This window comes from Equus quagga, chromosome 19 (assembly GCF_021613505.1).
Source record: "Equus quagga isolate Etosha38 chromosome 19, UCLA_HA_Equagga_1.0, whole genome shotgun sequence".
Classification (NCBI taxonomy): Eukaryota; Metazoa; Chordata; class Mammalia; order Perissodactyla; family Equidae; genus Equus; species Equus quagga.
The window spans coordinates 34,115,851-34,136,525 of NC_060285.1; the positions used below are offsets into that span (position 1 = coordinate 34,115,851).

General features: G+C 33.2%; 1 protein-coding gene across 1 annotated transcript in view; it reads right to left on the minus strand.

Moving 5' to 3' along the window:
• Positions 1-3,134: 3,134 nt before the first annotated feature.
• LRRIQ1 (leucine rich repeats and IQ motif containing 1) overlaps positions 3,135-20,675 on the minus strand; it is a 201,435-nt gene continuing 183,894 nt past the window's right edge. Inside the window, exons 23-25 of the mRNA XM_046646524.1 lie at positions 17,006-17,138; positions 14,524-14,584; positions 3,135-3,367 (exon numbers count right to left, since the gene is read on the minus strand). Coding sequence (XP_046502480.1) covers positions 3,215-3,367; positions 14,524-14,584; positions 17,006-17,138 — 347 coding nt within the window. The 3' untranslated portion in view covers positions 3,135-3,214. The remainder of the gene's footprint in view (positions 3,368-14,523; positions 14,585-17,005; positions 17,139-20,675) is intronic.

Here is a 20,675-nt window from a genome sequence, read left to right on the forward strand (position 1 = left end):
TTTTTTGTGCCAAAGGCAAATTAAATAAACTCTCTGAATCTCATTTATGTTCTCTGTCAAAGAAAAATAATCATTATAAATAAGAAAAGATAATGAAATTTGTAAAGCTATAAATTGCTATAGTAATGAAATTATTATTATTGTAATGCATCCTTTATTTTAAGTATTAAGTGGGAAAATTGAGAAAACCAAACCGTTTAAGAAAATCAAATATTTTGTCTAAATATTATCTAACTGAGGAAATGTCTTGGCCCATTCATTTTATAGATGGCAATTTTTGAATAAGGATGTGACATCTTTCATCTCTTTTAAACCATAAGATAGATTAGAAAGCTAGGAAGGAGGAGCCTGCTGTGGCTTCTTGTAAGAGAGCAGAAAAACTTGAAAGGAAAGGGACAGAAAACAGGAAATTCTCTAAGAAAAGACAATATTGCTTGAGATGGTGGGTATGCTGAAAGTATGCTGGTTCTGGTATTATTTGACACACAGGAAAGGAAAATAATTCTACTTTGGAGTTTAAAATTATGCAACAGCAACATAAAACACATAACAATAACAAACACTATAAACAAGTACTATTCTTTAGCCCTTGGTATATGCTAGGCAATATATCACATGCTTTATGTATATTTTTACTCATTTCTTTCTCAAAACTTTATGAGATAGACATTATTCCCATTTTACAGAAACTCATTCTTAGAGGTTAAATAATTTACCCAAGGTCATACAACTTATATGTCATGGTGGAACTGGGATTTTAATCCTGAGTTTATCTGATTCCAAAGAATACATGTTACAAATATTATAGCAAGCTTTGAAAGAAAAATATGTAGAAAAGTTCAAAGGCTCAAAGAGCTTTATAGCTGCAGCCCATAAACTACTCTCTAGATTTGGCTTGAAAAGCTAAAAGAAATACTTTAGCTTTAATAAGGTGACAAATTTTTGAGAGAGAGAGAGAGAGAGAAAGCTGGAGGAAAAAGAGCTTTCAAAATACCAGAGCTGTAAGTGGTTGGCCCAGGGCCATGAAGGCCAAGGACCCAAGGACTTTGATGGTTAAAAGATTTCTATAGATAATGGGCTAAGCCAAGTTTTTCAGTCAAGCCACTATTAAGAGTAGGTTTCTTACAGGTGGAACTAGTTAGCCCATGGGCCTAGATGCTAAGACTTCTATATCTTACCTCAAATGATTCTTCCTTTACAGCTACGTGTAGGTGGCAATTATAAAGAACATTTATTAAGCACTTATTTTGTGACAGATATTGCTCTAAATGCTCTACATTGATCCAAACAACAACTCTACAAGGTAGGTACTTCTTTTATCATTCCCATTTTAAGGATGAGGAAATTAAATCATGATTAAATGCAAGCAAACCGGTGTCAGAGCCCACACTCTTTATCATTATATCATGCAGACAGCACAGTAAACTAGGAACTACAGTCATCAGGGAAGGAGTATTTTAGTCATAATCATTCTGCTATTTAATAAAAGCTATTTTTCTAAAGTGGCTTGTCTCAAATTGTCACTTAGTGAACAGATTTAGTGATTAGTAGAGTTTGTAATAATGTCCCTTATTGACAACTAATTGGAATTACAGTGAGAATGGCCTTATTACAGTTTCTTAGAGAATGTGTTAAGAAATGAACTCTACACAATAATCTTGTATACTCTAAAATCTATGATTCAATGACACGTAAGTGAAAGATGAAGCTTGTGCATTTCATGATAGTTGCTGATATATTGACCTATTTATGTTTTAACATTTAGATGATATATTATGAACAGAAGCTTTGATGTTCTGTAAAGCGACGGGCAACGTCTTTGGTGTTGTTTTATTTGTTTTATTTGTTTTTTTTACCCACACTGCTTGAAAGAAATATCATATGAGTTTGTAACATGCAATGCTTAAAATGGATATAGTGTTATTATTATGTGTGGCACAGGTTGATTCCTTCTGAAATGTAATGTATATTTTGAAAATTGATGCAATTAACACATTATGTTAATAATGCAGAAAATCTATATTAGATGAATAATTTTACTTGGGTGATAAACCTAAAATTATTTCTTTCCTAACCATATTGACTAGATTTTGTGACAGATTCTATAATCAAGTAAGGAAAATTCAAGCACTCGAAGAACTTTGAATCCTGGGAAATATTTTTAAATTAGATATATTAAAATTATTATTTCAAAAGAAAATTAAAGTTTATCAAAATTAACTTGATGTATTAATGGATTTAAGTGATTAGAATCTACTAATGCTAAGTATATGAATAAAAAGTAAAAGTTAGAGAGTCATTTTGGAGTTTTCATTTATCTGGCGAGCACCATCTGGACCACTGAATATTTCACATTTAATCAAATATTGACTTTGTATGTGTATAACTATAATATCAGTGAGTAATAAGACTTTTTAAAGAATAACTTAATACTGATAATAAAGTGTAAATTAATGTGTGGACTTTTGAAGCTCACTATACTTTGGGGAACTTAACAAAATATGATATGAAAATAAAACATCTTTATACTAATATACCACATTTTAGAAGATTCTTCAAAATCTCTAGGGTATGTAAGTTAAATGAAGAATTTGGGGCTCTGTCACCCCCCAATACCACAAGATATAGATATTATTTAAATGTTTACCTTTTTTTCAGAGTTAATAACTGCAATGCAATTCTCCCCAAATTAAAGGTAATAAATGTATGTGACAGATTTATAAATGTAAAATGTCATCATTAATAAATATAAACTGTCATCTGTTCAATAGAAATAGTTTTTAAAAGCATGGTTTTGACAGTATACCATTATTATCTAAAATACGTTATGTTAAAAGAATTTCCTTTAAATAGTAACTTTACCTACAACATCTATTAAACCAATGACAAAAGGCCAAAATACACTACTTTGATATATAAATCCAACTTTTTACAATTAGCCTAAAAAATCCTTTTAGAACTAAATGATCAAAGAATTCAATATGATCCATGGGGGCAGGGAGTAGACCACTGAGGCACAGAATACAAGCAAAATAAAAACTGATGCTGTTAATTTTAGAAATAATTTAATTTTGTTTACATCAAAAGAAGACATTTAAAGAAAGAAAAAAATTCAAATACTCATTTTTGGGCAGTTCTGGTTGCTGGCGTCCTTACCCCCTATCTGTAAAAGAATGCTTGCTGGCGTTAGGCTCCATCAATTCATTTGTGATTTCTAAATTAATTCTGAAGGAAACCACAACTTACTTGAAGATCCCGCTGAGTGTCTGTGTGCTTGATTTTTTTTTTCTCTCTTCACAGACAAAGCGCTTCCACTGGTCATGGAAAGAAGGTCTAAATCTGTGTCTTCTCTGCTTACAAGTCTTGCCTGGGAGCAATAGGAGAGAATGTATACAATCATGAAACAAAATATGGCATTTTCTGAATGCAGCTCACATTACCCCAAATAAACAAACAGGCTCTGTCAAACAACCGTCTTCAAAATGATACCACAATCCTTTATTGCTGCCCAGGCAGAACAAATGCACTATGTCAAAGCATTTTTTGCAAATAGGAGCCGATTTTAAAATTGAGCTTTGCTATTTGAGTCTGTACAACAAAAGAAAACATTTTAGTAGAGTAATTTTGATGAAAATCAATCTTAAAGGCAACTGATGAAACTTTAAACAGCTTAACATCACTTATTTACCAAGTATATTATTTAATTCTTAATTGAATGTTAGAAGTGTCATATTGGATTATTTTCTGCAATATTTATATTTTACCCCTTGTAAGTATATCTTCTCAATAAAGTTCCCTGAAATGCCTTTCATCCCATATTTGTATACTACAAAGTCACAAAAGATCTCTACCTTCTCATTATAACCATTATTAATATAAAAATATCACACATTAAGTCTAATTTGGGGTTAATGGTAAATTTATACAAATTTCAAGATATATTATTTTAAGGACACAAGAATTAGATAATTTATTTCATCTAAAATTACCATCTGAACTTTTACTACTATCTTGGGCTGAACCTAAGAGCTGAAAGAATTGCTTCTTGCCTATAAAATATTGTTTTCCATAATGTCTAATATCGTTAAGTAAGGATTTATCAGGACTCAGTCCTGAAGTGGGGGAAATGCCACAATGGAAAGCAAAGCAGCCTCAGAGTAGGTGGGATTTAGCTCAAACCACAGGATGCTTGAAATCCTGTGAGAAAGCATTGTCCTTAATGTTTGATGTGAGAAGAATTTAAATACAGCAAAATAAAACCATAAAACCATCAACGTGGTTAAAAAGTTGTCTCCATATGATGAACTACAAAAACTCATGAAATGAAAATCTAAAGATCATCCTCATGGATTAAGAAGATGTGGTGTATATATACAATTGAATACTATCCAGCCATAAAAAAAGAAGGAAATTCTGCCATTTGTGATGACATGGATGGAAGCTGAGGTCAATTTGCAGAGTGAAATAAGTCAGAGAAAAACAAATACTATATGATTTCATTGATATGTACAATCTAAACAGGTTGAACTCATCAAAGAGAGAATAGATTGGTGATTGCCAGGAGCTAGGGGTGGGGGAAATAGGTGAAAGGGTACAGACTTCCAGTTATAAGATGAGTAAATTCTGGGGATCTAACGTACAGTGTGGTGACTCTAGTTAACAATACTGTATCGTATACTTGAAAATTGCTAAAAGAGTGGCTCTTAAATGTTCTCGCCACGCACACACACATTAAAATCATCCTCTTTCAGATTTAGATCTTTGCCCTTCTCCCTTACATTCCCCTTCCTACCCTTACAAACATGAGCTCTCATTGTTAAGTAAGCAAGTTTGCTATTGCTGAACTCAGAATAGAAATACAATTCTATAATGTTAGTTACTTTTTGATGTACCTAGCGAAGTGATACAATTGCATTGTAAAAAACCTCAGTAGAAAACTGTTTAAAATGAAATAAATAACAATTGGCTTCCAATTTACGCTTGTGATTAGTTTGAAAAATGTTACACATTCTTTCTGAATTTTATTTCAATTAGTACATAAGAGTACATGCCTAATGTTCCCATTAGAATAGTTCTATCAATACTGAGACTTAAAAAGAACCAGTCAAGAATAAGGGGGAAATACCAAAGCAATACCACAGTTTTGGTGAGACCAGTTACAAAACAAACAGAAACAGGTTAACCGCATAGGTGACCCTGCTGCTGGCTGAAGAGGCTTTAACAATAAGCCTCAAGATTTTAAAATCAGATTTTATTTGCTTCAATTAGATTACATAATTTCACTGTGCCTATTTAGAAAGTATAAATCCCACCGTCCTTCAAATAAAACGATACCCATATGTCAAGAAAATATTTGTGAACACATGCCTTCCAAAAATCTCGCTATCGTCTAAGCCATTAATGTCCAAAAGATTGTTTCTTCAGAAATAGAAAACAATTAATGTCAATTACTAATTAGACCAGATTATAACAGGGAATCAAATTTAGAAGCGAAATTTAACAGGAATTCATGATTTCACAATGGTGCCACTCAGCAGTTTAAATTCCAACCTAGAAATTTCATAAAGGGGCTAGTGACAGGTCCATTATCCCTCTGACACAGCCACTTGTGCATTAATAATCAGATTCAATTCCTGAAAACATCGGCTTTCAAGTTGCACATCATTTTTCCTCGTACTGTTAATGAATAGATAAATCATAAAAATACATCTTTTCTCCTATAGCACGCGAAACGGATATATGAGAACTAAACTCAACTGATCATGCTTTTAGCTCTTATTCTGCCAAAGCACGTTTCATTCTAAAGATCTGCAACATTAAACATTTTGTATGATTATAACACAATAAACAGTTTTAAGTTAATGTTGGATAAGAATTTTCTTAGGTGCAATTCAACAGCAAATATTTATTAAATAGTAATTTTGAAAAATTCTCATAGGTCTTTGTTTTTGAATAGCTCAGATTTCTAGCACCATCTACAAAGTTTGTAATTTTTTCCCTATATTTTCACAGTGAAATCAGGGGTATGAATTTTGCAACATGACTTCTAAACATCTGGATCCTGATTCATCTCCAACCCAGGCAACTTAATTATAAATAGAGGATCTCTCTCATTTAATAAAGAATAAGGAGTTCCCCTTTATTCTGCTTTTATTTCATAAACAAGATTTTATTAAATATTTATTTTAAAAGTATTTTTAGAAGGTAAGACATACTAAATAGCTTACATAAAAATAAGTATCTATTTACTTATTACCCAGATTTTTCAAAAAGCAAAATAAAATTATACAAAGCAAAATCAACTTATAAGCTACCTTGTAGTATTTCTACATATAAATATTTTAAAAATTTTAGAGTGTTATTTTCAAAATTAACATAAGCGGTATCTTTTTTTTGCAGCTTTTTTTTTACTGTACATTGTATCCACAGGATCTTAATTTAGTTCATTCATTCATTTTAACTGTTTGAATAATATGCAAATTGTTATAAAATTATTGTAAATGCTATGAACATACCACATCATTATACCAATTTCTAAACATATAAGTGATTTTAAAGTATTTTTATCTTTGGTTGCAGAAAGCTGAGTTATGCATAGCTCTCCATTCGTAACACATTTTCACCAGTGCACAAACCCCTTCCATTACATAATAAGGCAGAATCCTTGTTATATAATATATGTGGGCATGGAAGGCACTGTAAATGTTTTATAGAGCTATAATTTACATGAAATGAAATGCACAGACCTTAAACATGAAGTTCCGTCATCTTTAAAATTTTTATTTTGAAGTAATTCAAAACTCCCATAGAAGTTGCAAAAATTGGTTCTGAGAGTTTCCTGTATAGGCTCTACCCAGATTGCCACAGTAATATCTTATATAACCAAAGTTTGATCATAAAACCAGGAAACTGACACTAGTGCAATAACATTACTAAACCACAGACCTTATTAAAATTTTACCAGTTTTCATATGCACTATTTTTTTGGTTTGTTTATACTTCTTTGACATTTTATCACATGTATAAATTCATATAACTATACGAATCAGGGTGCAGAACTGTTCCATCTTCTCAGAGAAACTCCCTTGCTCTCCCTTTAGAGTCATACCCTCTCTCAACCTAACCACTGGCAACCACTAATAAGTTCTCCATCACTATTATATGATTTTTGAGAATGTTATGCAAATGAAATCATACAAAAATGTAACCTTTTGAGATTGTCTTTTTTAATTCAGCATAATGCTTTTGAGATCCATCAAAGTCTTTGTATGTATCGAAAGTTTGTTGCTTTTTATTCTTTTCTCTTGTATATCTACTGTACGTATGTACCACCATTTCCTTATCCTGTCACTCATTAAATGAGATTTGGGTTGTTTCCAATTTTTGGCTATTACAAATAAAACTACTGTGAACATTTATATACAGGTTTTTAATTGAACATAAGTTCATTTCTCTAGGAAAAATGCTCTGGAGCAGCATTGTTGAGCCATGTAAATGTCTATTTAGCTTTATAAGAAACTGACAAATTTTTTCCAGGGCAGTACCCTTCTCAGCAGCAATATATGAGAAATCCAGCCGCTCCACATATTCGCCAGTACTTGATATTGTTAGTATTTTATTTTAATCACTCTAATAGGTGTATAGTGGTATCATATAGAGGCTTTAACAACTTCACTAGTGATTGATTAATGAGGTCTAATATCTTTTCATGTGCTTATTTCTATCTGAATATTCTCTTTGGTGAAGTATCTAGTCAAGCCTTTGCACATTTTCTAATTACACTGTTCAATTCAATTATTTTTTACAGATCACTACTGTGATGGTCAATTTTATATGTCAACTTGACCACATCACAGGATGCCCAGATATTTGGTTAAACATTATTTCCGGGTGTGTCTGAGAGGGTGTTTCTGGATGAGATTAGCATGTGAATAGGCAGACTGAGTTCACCAGATTGCCCCTCCCCAATGTGGGTGGGAATCATCTAATCCGTCCAGGGCCTGAATAGAATAAAAAGGCAAAGGAAGGAAAAATTCCTGCTCTCTGCTTGTCTGATGGAATTGGGACATACATCTTCTCCTGTCTTAAGACCAGACCTTCTATGACTGGCACGCCTGGTTCTCAGGCCTTCAGACTCAGACTGCAACGACACCACCAGGCTCTGCTGGGTCTCCAGCTTGCAGACAGCAGTTCACGGGACTTCTCAGCCTCTATAACTGAATGAGGGAATTACTTATAATAGACAATATATAATTCCTTATAATAAATAAATATATCTATAAAATCTCTCTCTATATATCTGTGTAAAGTAAATCTCTTTATATATATTTATATATATATACACACACACACACACATGCATAAAAATCTCTAGATAGATTTTCCAGGTAGATGGATAGCCCAGAGGGGGCTGATGGTGTAATTTGCAGTCTGAGTCTGAAAGCAGGCGGGATGAGTCATCTTACTGTTCTTTTTCAAGATTGCATTGGCTATTCTAGGTCCTGTACACACACACACACACACACACACACACACACACACACACACACACATATGTATAAAATATAAGAGAGATATATTTCATATTGGTTCTGTTTCTCTGGTGGACTCTGATTAAAATAACTACCAAATAGTTCCTTTGTGCCTCCTTCTAGTAACTTGTCCTCAGAAGCAACTGCTGTTTTGATTTCTTTCACCATTGGAGAGGTTAGCTTTCTCTGTTCTTGAACTTAATATAAAGAAAATCATACAGCATGTACTGTTTTGTGTCTGGCTTCTTTCACTCACTATATTGTTTTTGATACGGGCCATATTGCTCTGTGTATCAGGAGTTCATTTCTTTTCATTTCTGAGTAGGTATGCCATTGTAAGAATATACCACAGTTTATCCATTCTCCCACTGAGAAACATTTAGGATGTTTGTATTTTTTGGCCTTTATCAACAGAGCTGCTATGTGATTTTCATACAGGTGTTTATGTGGACATTTGCTTTCATTTCCTTTGAGTAAGCATCTAGGAGTAGAATTAACAGGTCATAGAGTAGGAGTATGTATAACTCTATAATAAATTGCCTATTTTCCAAAAGGGTTTTATCAGTTTTCATTATACTAGTAATGTATGAGAGTTCTAGGTGTTCCATATCTTTGCCTACATTTGTGCTTTCTGTCTTTTAAATTTTAACCATTCTAGTGCTGTGTAGTAGTATCTCATTGTTTTAATTTAAATTAATGTGCTTATTAACCATTCAAATATCTTCTTTTGTGAAGTCTCTCAAATCTTTTGACTTTTTTTTATAACTTGGGTTATTTATCTTTATATTATTTATTTTAGGTGTTTTTAAAAAGTATATTCTGGATACAAGCCCTTTGTTGGATGTGTACATGGGGAGGAGGGGTTATTTGCATGTGAGGCGTTGCTTGTGGAAAGAGAGAAAGTTGAGAGAGAGAGAGAGAATATGAATTTTTCTTCCAGGATGTGGTTGGGTTTTTCATTTCTTTTCATTCTGTGAATGGTGTCTTTATAAGTGCAAATGCTTTTAAATTTGATGAAGTACAACTTATCTTTTTCTTTTCCGATTTATGTTTTTGTTTGTTCTAAGAAAACTTTGCTTACCCCAGGTTTGTGAAAATATCTTACTACGTTTTCTTTAAGAAGTTTTATAATTTTAGCTTTTCCATAGGCCCATAATTCATCTCAAATTCATTTTTAAGTAAGATGTGAAGGAGGAGCCAAGATTCACTTTTTTTCCATGTAGATATCCCAGTTGTCTGGCACTATTTGTTGAAAAAATTATTATTTCCCTTTTGTAATTGCTTTGATATCTTTAAGGAAAATCAATTAACCATGTAAGTGTGGTATTTTCTTGGACGCTACTCTTTTCCATTGATTGGCTTTTCTACCTGTATGCATATAACACACAGTCTTGATTACATACTGGGGCTTTCTAGCAAGGCTTGAAATCAGGTAGTATGAGTCTTCTTAATATTCTTTTCAAGATTGCATTGACAATTTAAGGTCCTGTGCATCTCCATATACATCTTAAAATTTGTCCATTTCTACTAAAATGTTTTCCAGGATTGTACTGAATTTATAGATCATCTGGGGAGAATTGACATCTTACAATTTGAGTCTTCCTACTCATGAATATGGTGTAGCTATTCTTTTTTTGTTTTGGAGGAAGATTAGCTCTAAGCCAACATCTGCCATCAATCCTCTTCTTTTTGCTGAGGAAGATTGGCTCTGAGCTAACATCCATGCCCATCTTCCTATATTTTATATGTGGGACGCCTGCCACAGCATGGCTTGATGAGTGGTGCTAGGTCGGCGCCTGGGATCTGAACCCATGAACCTTGAGCCGCCAAAGCAGAGTGTGCCAACTTAACTGCCTCACCACCAGGCTGGCTCAAGCTCTTTTACTTTTTTAAAGCAATGTTTGATAGTTACTAAGGAGATCTTGCACATCTTAATGTTAACGTTTATCCCTAAATATTTTACATTTTTTACATTGTGGCGAATGGAAGGTTTTTTAAATTAAATTTTTCTAAAGTTTGTTGCTAATATATGGAAATATGTATATATATATTTTTTTCCCTCCAAGAATGGGCTTGAAGGGTAATAAGGCCTAGAAAGACCTATTTTAATAAACACTGACAGTTTCCTTCCAGAATGACTGTACCAGCTTCTACTTTCACCAGCCATCCATCAGTGTTTCCACATTGTTAACAGCACTTTACATTACCCCAATCTTCTGATTTTTGCTATTCTGATGAGTATAGTCATGTAACTTCTTAGTTTTAATTTTTATTCCTCTGGTTATATAACTGAGCATCTCTTCATATGGATTTAGCATTAAGCATCATTCCTGTGAACTATCTATGTATATTATTTTTCTACTGCATTTATATTTCTTTTTCATTGGGTTAAGTGACTTTATATTGTTCATTTGCAGGAGTTCTTTTTATATTTAGGTAGTAAGCTATTGTTAGTTTTAGGAGCTGAAAATAGTATGTCCATCTCTATAATCTGTTAACCTTTCCTATAAATTCCTCCATAGGGAGGAATATTTAATCTAACACAGTCAAGTCAATCAATTGCCACATAATTTATACTATTTGTATCTTTTTAGAGAAGTCTTTCTTTATTGCTAAGTTCCGAAGATATTCTTAATCATTTTATTAGATCAGTCCCATAGCTTTACCTTTCACATTTGAGTCTTTAAAACTTCTGAATTCCCTTTGAACATTGTAAAGGTTGTATATGGTTTACATATAGCCCTGTTTTTTTCTCAATGCTAGTTTCCTGAATTCTATTTACCAACAATCTGACTTTTCCCACCTTTATCATATATTACATTCAAATATAGCCATAGGTCTGTTCCTGAACTCACTACACATATCCATTGGTCTATTTATCCAAGCCTGTGCTAGCACCACAAAATGTACTTTAGCTTTGAATTAAGTCTTTTTTTTTTTTTTTTTTGGTGAAGAAGATTGTCCCTGAGCTAACACCTGTGACAATCTTCCTCTGTTATGTATGTGGGATCCTGCCACAGCCTGGCTTGATGAGTGGTGTGTAGGTCTGTGCTGGCGATCCAAACTTGAGAACCCCAGTCTGCCGAAGCGGAGTGCACAAACTTAACTAATACACCACCTGGCTGCCTCCTGAACTAAGTCTTTATACCTGTGACACAAGTTGCTCTTCTTTTTCAAAGTTGACTTATATAATCTTGAGTTTTTATTTATCAATACGTATCTTAGAATGAGATTTTTCAGGTTCCTAATAAAACAGCTGTAATTTTGGCTGGAATTGCTTGTAATTTATGGATTTATTTGTGGACCGTTGACACATTTTATATACTATGTTGTTGCATCCATGAATGCTAAACTTACTGAGTATAGTGGATATTATCATCTCTCACTCAGATCATTTTTAATAACTGAATCAGATTCCTCCAGCAGCTAGGAAAGTTGAAGCCTGGGGGATCTCAGCTGAATCCCTCTCTGGAAATTGTCCTTAGATGAAAAGAGCTGCCGCGCCCAAGCCACACCCTTTCCTGAGGAGATGCATTGTCATAAAAGCCGGGTCCTCTTGACTCAAGCTGGCACAACTCAAAAGGGTCTACCTACTGCCAGAGCTCAATTCCTCTGCTGCAACTCTGTCGCAGTTCCCCTTCTCCCTCTGCTCAATCCTGCATCTTTCATCCTTCAAAGGAGTTGTTCTTGAAAGTCTTCCCCAATAAATGTCCTGCACTCAAGTATCAGAATCTCAGAGCATATCTCCTGGGGAAGCTGAACTATGACAGTCTTCTGCAGGAAAATCCTTGAGCTTTGGGGGATAAGTTTAATCAATAATATAATTATTTAGATCTACAAGTCTTCTGATATATATTTGGAAGTAAGTAAAATGATATTTTATTTCCATTTTTCTCATTCTTGTCTGTCGCACAATATGCTTTGATCTTGTTTGGAAGACAAAGATGTTATTTATTGGCTTCCTCAAAACCCACCTTTGAATGCCTGATTATGTCTTACTCTGTCCTCACTCTTGAAGGTTAGTGAAGAGTATTCTGGATGATATTTTTATTTACTCCTATTATTAAGAAATAACTGCATTGTCTTTTGATATGCATTGTTTCTGATATGATGTCAGCTGTCAATCTAATCATTGTTCCTTCATCGAAAATCTTTCAATTCACTAATTCTCTCTTCATGATGTCCAGTCCAGAGTTTATTTCAGGGATAATATTTTCAATTTCCAGAATTTATAATAGGCTCATTTGCATATCCATCTTCCTCTAATCAAAATTTGATCACTGGTTCCATAATTTTCTTTCCATTTACTATTAGTATTATTCCTGTATCTTTGAGGATCTTATAGTAGCAGCAGTTGCAGCTTTTTTTTCTTCTAATTTTCCTCTTAATTATGGGCTGGTCCCAGTTGTGCAATTATCTGCCTCTACGTCCCCAGCATAAGTAAGTTGCCTTCATTCCCCAACACTCTCGGCCTTCAATTATCCCAGTATCCATCCTTTTGGCATAAATTCCTGATCCCTTCCCCTGTGTCTACTCTCAAACACATATAAAATCTATGTGTTTTTGTTCTACTACCATTTATCTTGTTTTTCTGTTCAGCTGTACCTTTTTAATATGAAAAAAAGCATTTATCATTGCTATGTTTGTCATATAGTTGTATGTAGTATAATATAGTGGGATATGGAAGAAGGAAATTAATGTCAGAGCATTAATCTCATAGAATCATTGTGATTAGTAATCTACCCAATCCATTTTCATTCATTTTTAGAAGTATAATAATAATTAAACATAATATCACTTTTTTTATCCTGGCATTCCTGAACACTTTAATATTCCCCATTCTTGCTCCAAAGTTGCCACTCAACATTCTGTGTGAAAGTGTTAATCAGTAATATATGCGGTGTTAATAGACTGAAGTACCAATTTTCCTATGGCAATCTACACGCCACTCTGCCAGAGGGGTCTCTATCAAAATGCAAGGAAATATTTGCTGAGTGATTATTTCAAATCTGTGCATAGATTCTACAAATATTTTCATAAACACATTGATTACAGCTATTGCTGTAATTTTGCTCCATTTTTCGGGAAAACTCCTTGAATGAGTGTTCATGAGAATAATGACTATAACTGCTCTGGATACCATAATACTAGTTTCCAATAGAAAGTTCATTATCTTTTTATACTAAATTCTACATGGTAAGCTAAATTATAATCAGTTTTCTTGGCAAATGTGGAATCTGAGCGAGGAGTATTAGTTGGTTGATATAAATGGAAGGTGTCATAAAGTTAGGGTCACCTGATACCTCCATTTTCACCTGCCCAGGAATCCACATACTTCTGTCGTTAGTTAGGGTACTCTCTTCTCTGGAAATTTCTGGAAACACACTGAAAATTTCATGTCTTGTGGGCTCCTTTTTTCTAGACTCCATATTGGCCATTCTCCTTCTGTTGACATAGTCTTCCTTCTAATAGCATATAGTACAATTGACTTTAGCAATGCACACACAGTTATATTGTCTAGAGTCTACAATCTGGTTACCATGTTTAGAACTTGGCTGTTCTTAAAGCTCCAATAATTTACACTTTATTACTTAGAGTGGCTGAGTTCACAGTTACTTGTTAACTTTTATCTGGCTTGATTTTCTGAGTTGTGAAAGTACTTTGCAGTTTCCCTCAAGTATCTTACTCTTCTAAAACATTCAAGAAAGTAATATGATAATGCAATTTCCTGAGTAATTTTATTTTAATTATGTAGCATGCTAATATTTTTAAATCTCCCATATAGAATTAATATTTAAAGTAATATATTTTAGAGTTATATTACAAATCAAGAAAACATGTTATTTTAATAGATAGCATTTTGAGATTACCCCAAATAGATACAGTTGTGATATTTTCATAATTTTTACTAATTATGGACATATTTTAAAGTACCATTTATTGAGTACTGATATCTACAACATTTTTCTGTAACTTTAAACACATTTCTTACCACAAGCTGAACTCTTCCACCATTAAGTACGTCAGGATCTAACTCGGGCAAGAAGTGATTGCTGCATAGTGATGAAAATAGAAAGCATATTATTATAGAAATGTAGAGGAAGAATGTGAAAGAAATGCCCAATAAAAAGCTTGAGAGAAATCAATAATTTACAAAATGGAAATAATAGTTTTCCTAATTCAGGTTACATGCAAAGATCTATACAAATTTACTTCTTTCCATAGTCATTTTAAAATTTAATTTGACATAAAATTTAAATTTCTAAATAACATTTTAATGCCACAATTCTTTGCCAAACATAAAAGAGCAAAAATTTGAAAGTACAAATAATGATAGCTAATAAGTTATAGAAAATATAAATATTTTATTTACATTTACTTATGTATCTTGTCTTATGAGAAAAGCAAAGCTTCCTATTTTAAAAATAGCTCTAGTGTGTTTAACTCATTAAATACTAAATACTAATGCTCACAATTAACTTTTGTTTAAAACTAGAACATTGATATTTGGCTTTTCAAGAACTGCTGTTCTTAAAAACAATTTTTCTTAAAATATTACTACCCTTTCCTTTATATATTATAGCTTCAAAAGACAAAATCCATGAACAATTGCCTGTTACATCATATGTTTAAATGTAACTTACTTAGAAGGGATATTGTTAAATGTTTAAGCATATCTAAAATACATCCTGAAATATTTTGCTTATATTTTTCACATTATCTATACTAATGCTCTTAAATTTCTGAACCAGACCTCTTATATCTGGTTAATATAGATGGTAAGCTATGGGTTATATTATATTTGTTTTTAGTTCTAAGAATGTCATCTTATAAATTATGCTAAATTGATAAAAATCAACATAAATAAATTGTGCTTGCATTAATTAGAATACTTAGTAAAATAAAAAATCCTCAAATGTTGATATTATGCTAAATTGATAAAAATCAACATAAATAAATTGTGCTTGCATTAATTAGAATACTTAGTAAAATAAAAAATCCTCAAATGTTGATCACTTTATTTCTCCTTTCTTTGATCACAATGAAATAGAAAATAACAATCCAGATTATTAAATGTTATTTTAATTTTACTTTCATTCTTTTTTTTAATATTTTTAAAAGAATTACGTAAATAGAATTGACCACATATGAAGGTTTCAATTCATACATATTATAAAAAGGGACTTCATTTTTTTACACAGTTTAACTTGCTGCTAAATTAAATTTTAACCCTCATAATTGTAGGATCTGGTTTGTTTGTTTGTTACTCATTTAAATAGTTATTACTCACAATGCCTGGAAACGTTTCCAAAGTGTTACCTACATTTAGATTCAATATCAGCTTATATACTTAACAAACATAACAGCACTTTTTGTTTTACTGTTTTGTGGATATATGTAGCTAAAATGAAAATGCTGAAAATCCATGTCAAAAATATTATCTCTGGACTTTTATTTCCTTAAAACTTTGGTTCAGTAGTTATGTGCATACATGCTTTATATTATGTTGTTATGGGCTGAATTTTGTTCTCTCAAAATTCATATGTTGAAGTCCTAATACTCATACTTCAACAAATGTGACTGTATTTGGATATAGGACCTTGAAAGAGTAAAGTAAAGTAAATGAGGTCATATGGGTGGGCCCTAATCCAATATGACTGGTGTCCTTAATAAGGAGAGGAGAATAGAACACAGACAACACAGACTGAGGGAGGATCATGTGAGGACACAGTGAGAAGGTGAGCATCTGCAAGCCAAGGAGAGAGGCCTCCAAAGAAACCAGAATGACTAACTCCTTGATTTTGGACTTGCAGCTTCCAGAATTGTGAGAAAATAAGTCTCTGCTATTTAAGCCAATCAATCTGTGGTATTTTGTTACGGCAGCCCTAGAAACTAATGTAACAAAAATTAATTGATTACCTATTAGGTTCAAGGCACCTTGTTTGTTGCTAAGGGATAGAAACATTTGATATCCTCAACCTTGTGAGCTCACCTCTCTCCTGTGAGATAAAGATCTTATCATCTCACTTTATATAGGAGAGGAAACTGAAGCATTAAGATATCATTGAAAATTAGTTATATGACTAGTAAAGTAGCAGTGTCAGGGTTGAGTTATCATCTTAACTGTCAAACATAAATGATAACAAAAATAACAAAATAAAATACAACCTCCAATACATAGGATATTCATAAACATTAATGGATACCATGCATTTTACTTTATAAGGTAGAATCATTCGTGTGATTCAACTGTTGATATTAAGCATTACAGAGACAGAGTTCTCAAACATTTTAGGGTGAAAAATATAGAGTGATTAAATCTATTCTATATAAGAGGCCTTTTTATAAACTGGTAATGTGGTGTATTGGCCTTTGGCTATAAAGCCATGTTTGTTTTAGCACAATTAACCTAGGTTTCACTTTTCAAGAAGTGTTTACAATACAAAAATCTAATTTAAAGGAAATGACCTCACCATTTCATATTTCTGGAACTAGTTGTTTCATGAACCCCAACCTGTGTGTGAAGCCACTGGTATGTATATTCTTTACTCCTTTCTAATTTTTCATTTGCAGTGGTATCCTTGCAGATAAATTCCTCCTCCTTACCTGGGGAAGAAATATGGAATAGTTATTTGTTATTTAAAGAGATCAAATTTTGGCCAAGCAGTCCAGTCTAGGCTAACAATTTTATCACAAGAAAGAAAAAAGAAAAGATTAATTCATGGGAGCAAAATCATCTGTAAGAAAAATAATGTCACGCACTTACAGGTTAAGTATTTTTCCTGTTTGAGTTTTAAACCCACCTATTTTGAAAAACAAAGGAAAAGTTTTAATGCAACCAACATTTTATAAGGCTTGTTTTTTAATTAGAAAATGCAAAGACATTTTTGGTAGACAGTAGCATTCTAGTATAAAAAGAATATCTGTGCACTATGATGTCTCTTCAGGCTTATTTTAAGGTCCAATTTTTCTTATACTAGCCTTATCCATACGAAGAGTTTATAAATTATACTGAGGTTATTTGAAACAGAGTTTTTATTTTACATAAAGTGCAGCTTGTTTTGTGTAAGCTAATACAACATTTTAAGCTAGAAATCTAATTTATATCAGGTTTAGAGAATCTGTGGTTATGCCAGAGCAGCTATTTCAAAGATGGAGGGGGGAGCATGACAATGAAGTTGGGAGTGGAAAATATGCAAGAGGAGAAATTATGCAAGGTAAGAATGCAAGGTAACAAACATCAAAGAAAACAAAATAGAAAATAAAAAGAAAAATCCAATCCTCAGATTCAAATGTAAAATTTACTATACATATGTTTGTGTTTTTTAAAAAATCTGCAGACATTGCTGCTATGTCAATGACATGCATTTCAGAGTTATACCGAGGGCCTGTTGGTCTAGAGCCTTCCTCCATAGACTCCATCTTTAGACTGCTTCTTTTTTGATGGCATCACTGTATTTAGGGACTTGTTAGCTTTGTAGGCCTGACTGACAGTACACCAGGGAAATGTACCTGTTGAAAACTAACTCAATGGTAATCAAACTCACAAGAATCCTATAATCTAAAACATGATATTTCAAATGTCAATTTATTACTTTAACTATTCATTCACCATAGATCATAGAAAGTTACCTTTTATTTGCAAATTATTTGGAAAACAAATGAAGCATGGTGCAAACTCTATTTTGAATGCTTGGTGCATGTGCACACACACCCTCACACATGTCCACACAAGCTTATTTGTCATTCTTAATATGTTGAGGATGATACATCTATCATTTCTTTTTTTTTCCTTAAAAATTGCTGTAGCAGTTAGTGAAATGATTCTAATTTTCAATCCAAAGAGATATTGGAGCCAGTTCTCAGGAAAGCTAAAAATCAGAATGTTTATTTCTCTAAACTCTGTGTTACTTAGTAAAGTTAACTTCCTATCAGTTTTCATGCCAACTTATGTTTCTGAAACAGCCACATCCCTTGCATCCTGAGCTTAAGCCAACTCCTCCATAGCTGCTATATTGGAAGAACAATTACTTCCCATGAGAGGAGGGGAGACCATTGAATCCATGAGCAGATACCATGTTGATAAATGGCCTTATGAGTATACAGAAACTATAAGGGACACTCAAACAAAGGGAAGATCTGGCATTGTCACACTCAGTTACCACACAGCATTAAGTCTCTTCTCCAGCAGAATCCCAGCTTTTTATCTGCCTTTCACAGTTGCCCAGATCAGATGTTGGCCCCAAGTGTACAGTGACAGAAGATAGTGAGGACTCTGACCCAGATCATCAACTGAGCCCACAGTTGGAACCTTACCTCCTGTTGATATGTATCTTCTGTACAGAGAATCCTTCTGTAACAAGTGTACCTTTAGCTAAAAGTAAAAATTATCTCTTTCTTTCTGTTTTTAAAAATAGTGACATATATTTGCAATAGTCACTTTTTAAAGTACTTATTTTGGAACGTTTTCCTCAACTCTGCAATAATACTCCATAAACCCTAAGTGGTTTTACATCTAAACTCAGCCAAGGTTCTAAACAACAATCCTTGAGGAAAGATGACAAATTTCAGTGCAAGGTCCAATTCACATTAGCCATTTCACCCTAAGGTGAATAACTTTTTACCTTCTCCTCTAGTTACTCTTCTCTTTCTCCTTCCCTAATTAGATAAATTTCTTGAAATAGTAGACAAAGCTCAGTCTTTGTTGACTTATTGCTATTCATGCATCAGCCCACTGCCATGTGGCTCCCTCCCCATACCATTTCACTGGAACTGTTCACACTGAGATCACTAATACTGCTAAATCTTTGGGATTTTTTGAAGTTCTTATCTTACTGACTCCTCTATAATATTACACACTGTTGTTCACTCCTTCCTTCTTAAAAGGCTTATTTCCTTTGGATTTTGTGTCTTTGCACTCTCCTTGTTTTTCTCTGACCTTTTGTCGAAACCCTATTTTCCTTCAAGGGCACCTCTTCCCTTGTCATTCCTTCCAATCTCAGCATTCTTCTCTGGGGTTCTATCCTGGCTCCATCTTTTTCTTATGCTATACTTTCCTGTATGAGGATATTCACTCAAGTTCTTCAGTCACTTCCACATCTTCTGAAACATGTATCCATCCAAAGCCTCTCCATTTAAGTATCCCAGAGATTATTTAACGCAAGTATGTAAAGAAGCTTAACCTATGTATTATCCCACCTTTTCCAAGTTCCTATAATGCTACCACCATCGTCAATGTACAACTCAGAAACCAGAGTGTTGTACCGAACCAGCATTCTTCCTCATCCTCCAACTGCATGTTTTAACTCTCAAATTCTTTTCAACCTGTCGAATCTCCTGTATTCCCATTGCCACTATTTTAATTCAGGCTACCATAATCTCTTCTGAATTACTGTAACAGCCTTTTCACTGCTTTTTTTACTTTTGGTCTTGCTCCCATGTATATATCTCCATACTGCAAATGGTCTTGATAAAAGTACAAATCTAATTGTGCTATTTCATAGGTTAAAATTCTGGTTCTCCATTGCCTTTGGATAATGTTCAATATTTTTTGGATAGCATATAGGCCTCGAATATACTTTTGGACACATCTCTTCAACTCCTGATTCAATCACCCAGATATTATAATTACTAAAAATGGTCTTTTTTACCTATAGACCTCATGCTTGGGATTATCTACTTTATCAGTGTTGTTCCTACTTTAGGTCTTCAGGTCTCAGTTTAGAAATTGCATTCTTTGGGGTAAGCCCCTGGTCTCCCAACACTGCATTCTTTGTTCAACTTAGGTTAGAGATGTCCTCCAAAAATCCTATAGAGACCCCACAATAGGATTTATTACGTTGTATTTTACTTTCTGATTCATGTGTCTGTTTTGCCTACTAGGATAAGTCAAGTGGTACTTAGTAGGATGGTGCTCAACAAATATTGGTGAAATAAAGGAATAATTTTCATAGCTGATTAATATTCTCTCAGTGCCCTGAGAAATGTGGAGCTGGAATTTAGATTTTAGAGGAACATGTGCATTGTGGAGAATAACACATATTTAAGCATGATTAATTATTACAATAGAAATTTCAGCTCTGAAAGTCAGAATTAGATTGGGATAAAAATTGACAACTAAAGGTAGCAAATTAAAAAACAAAA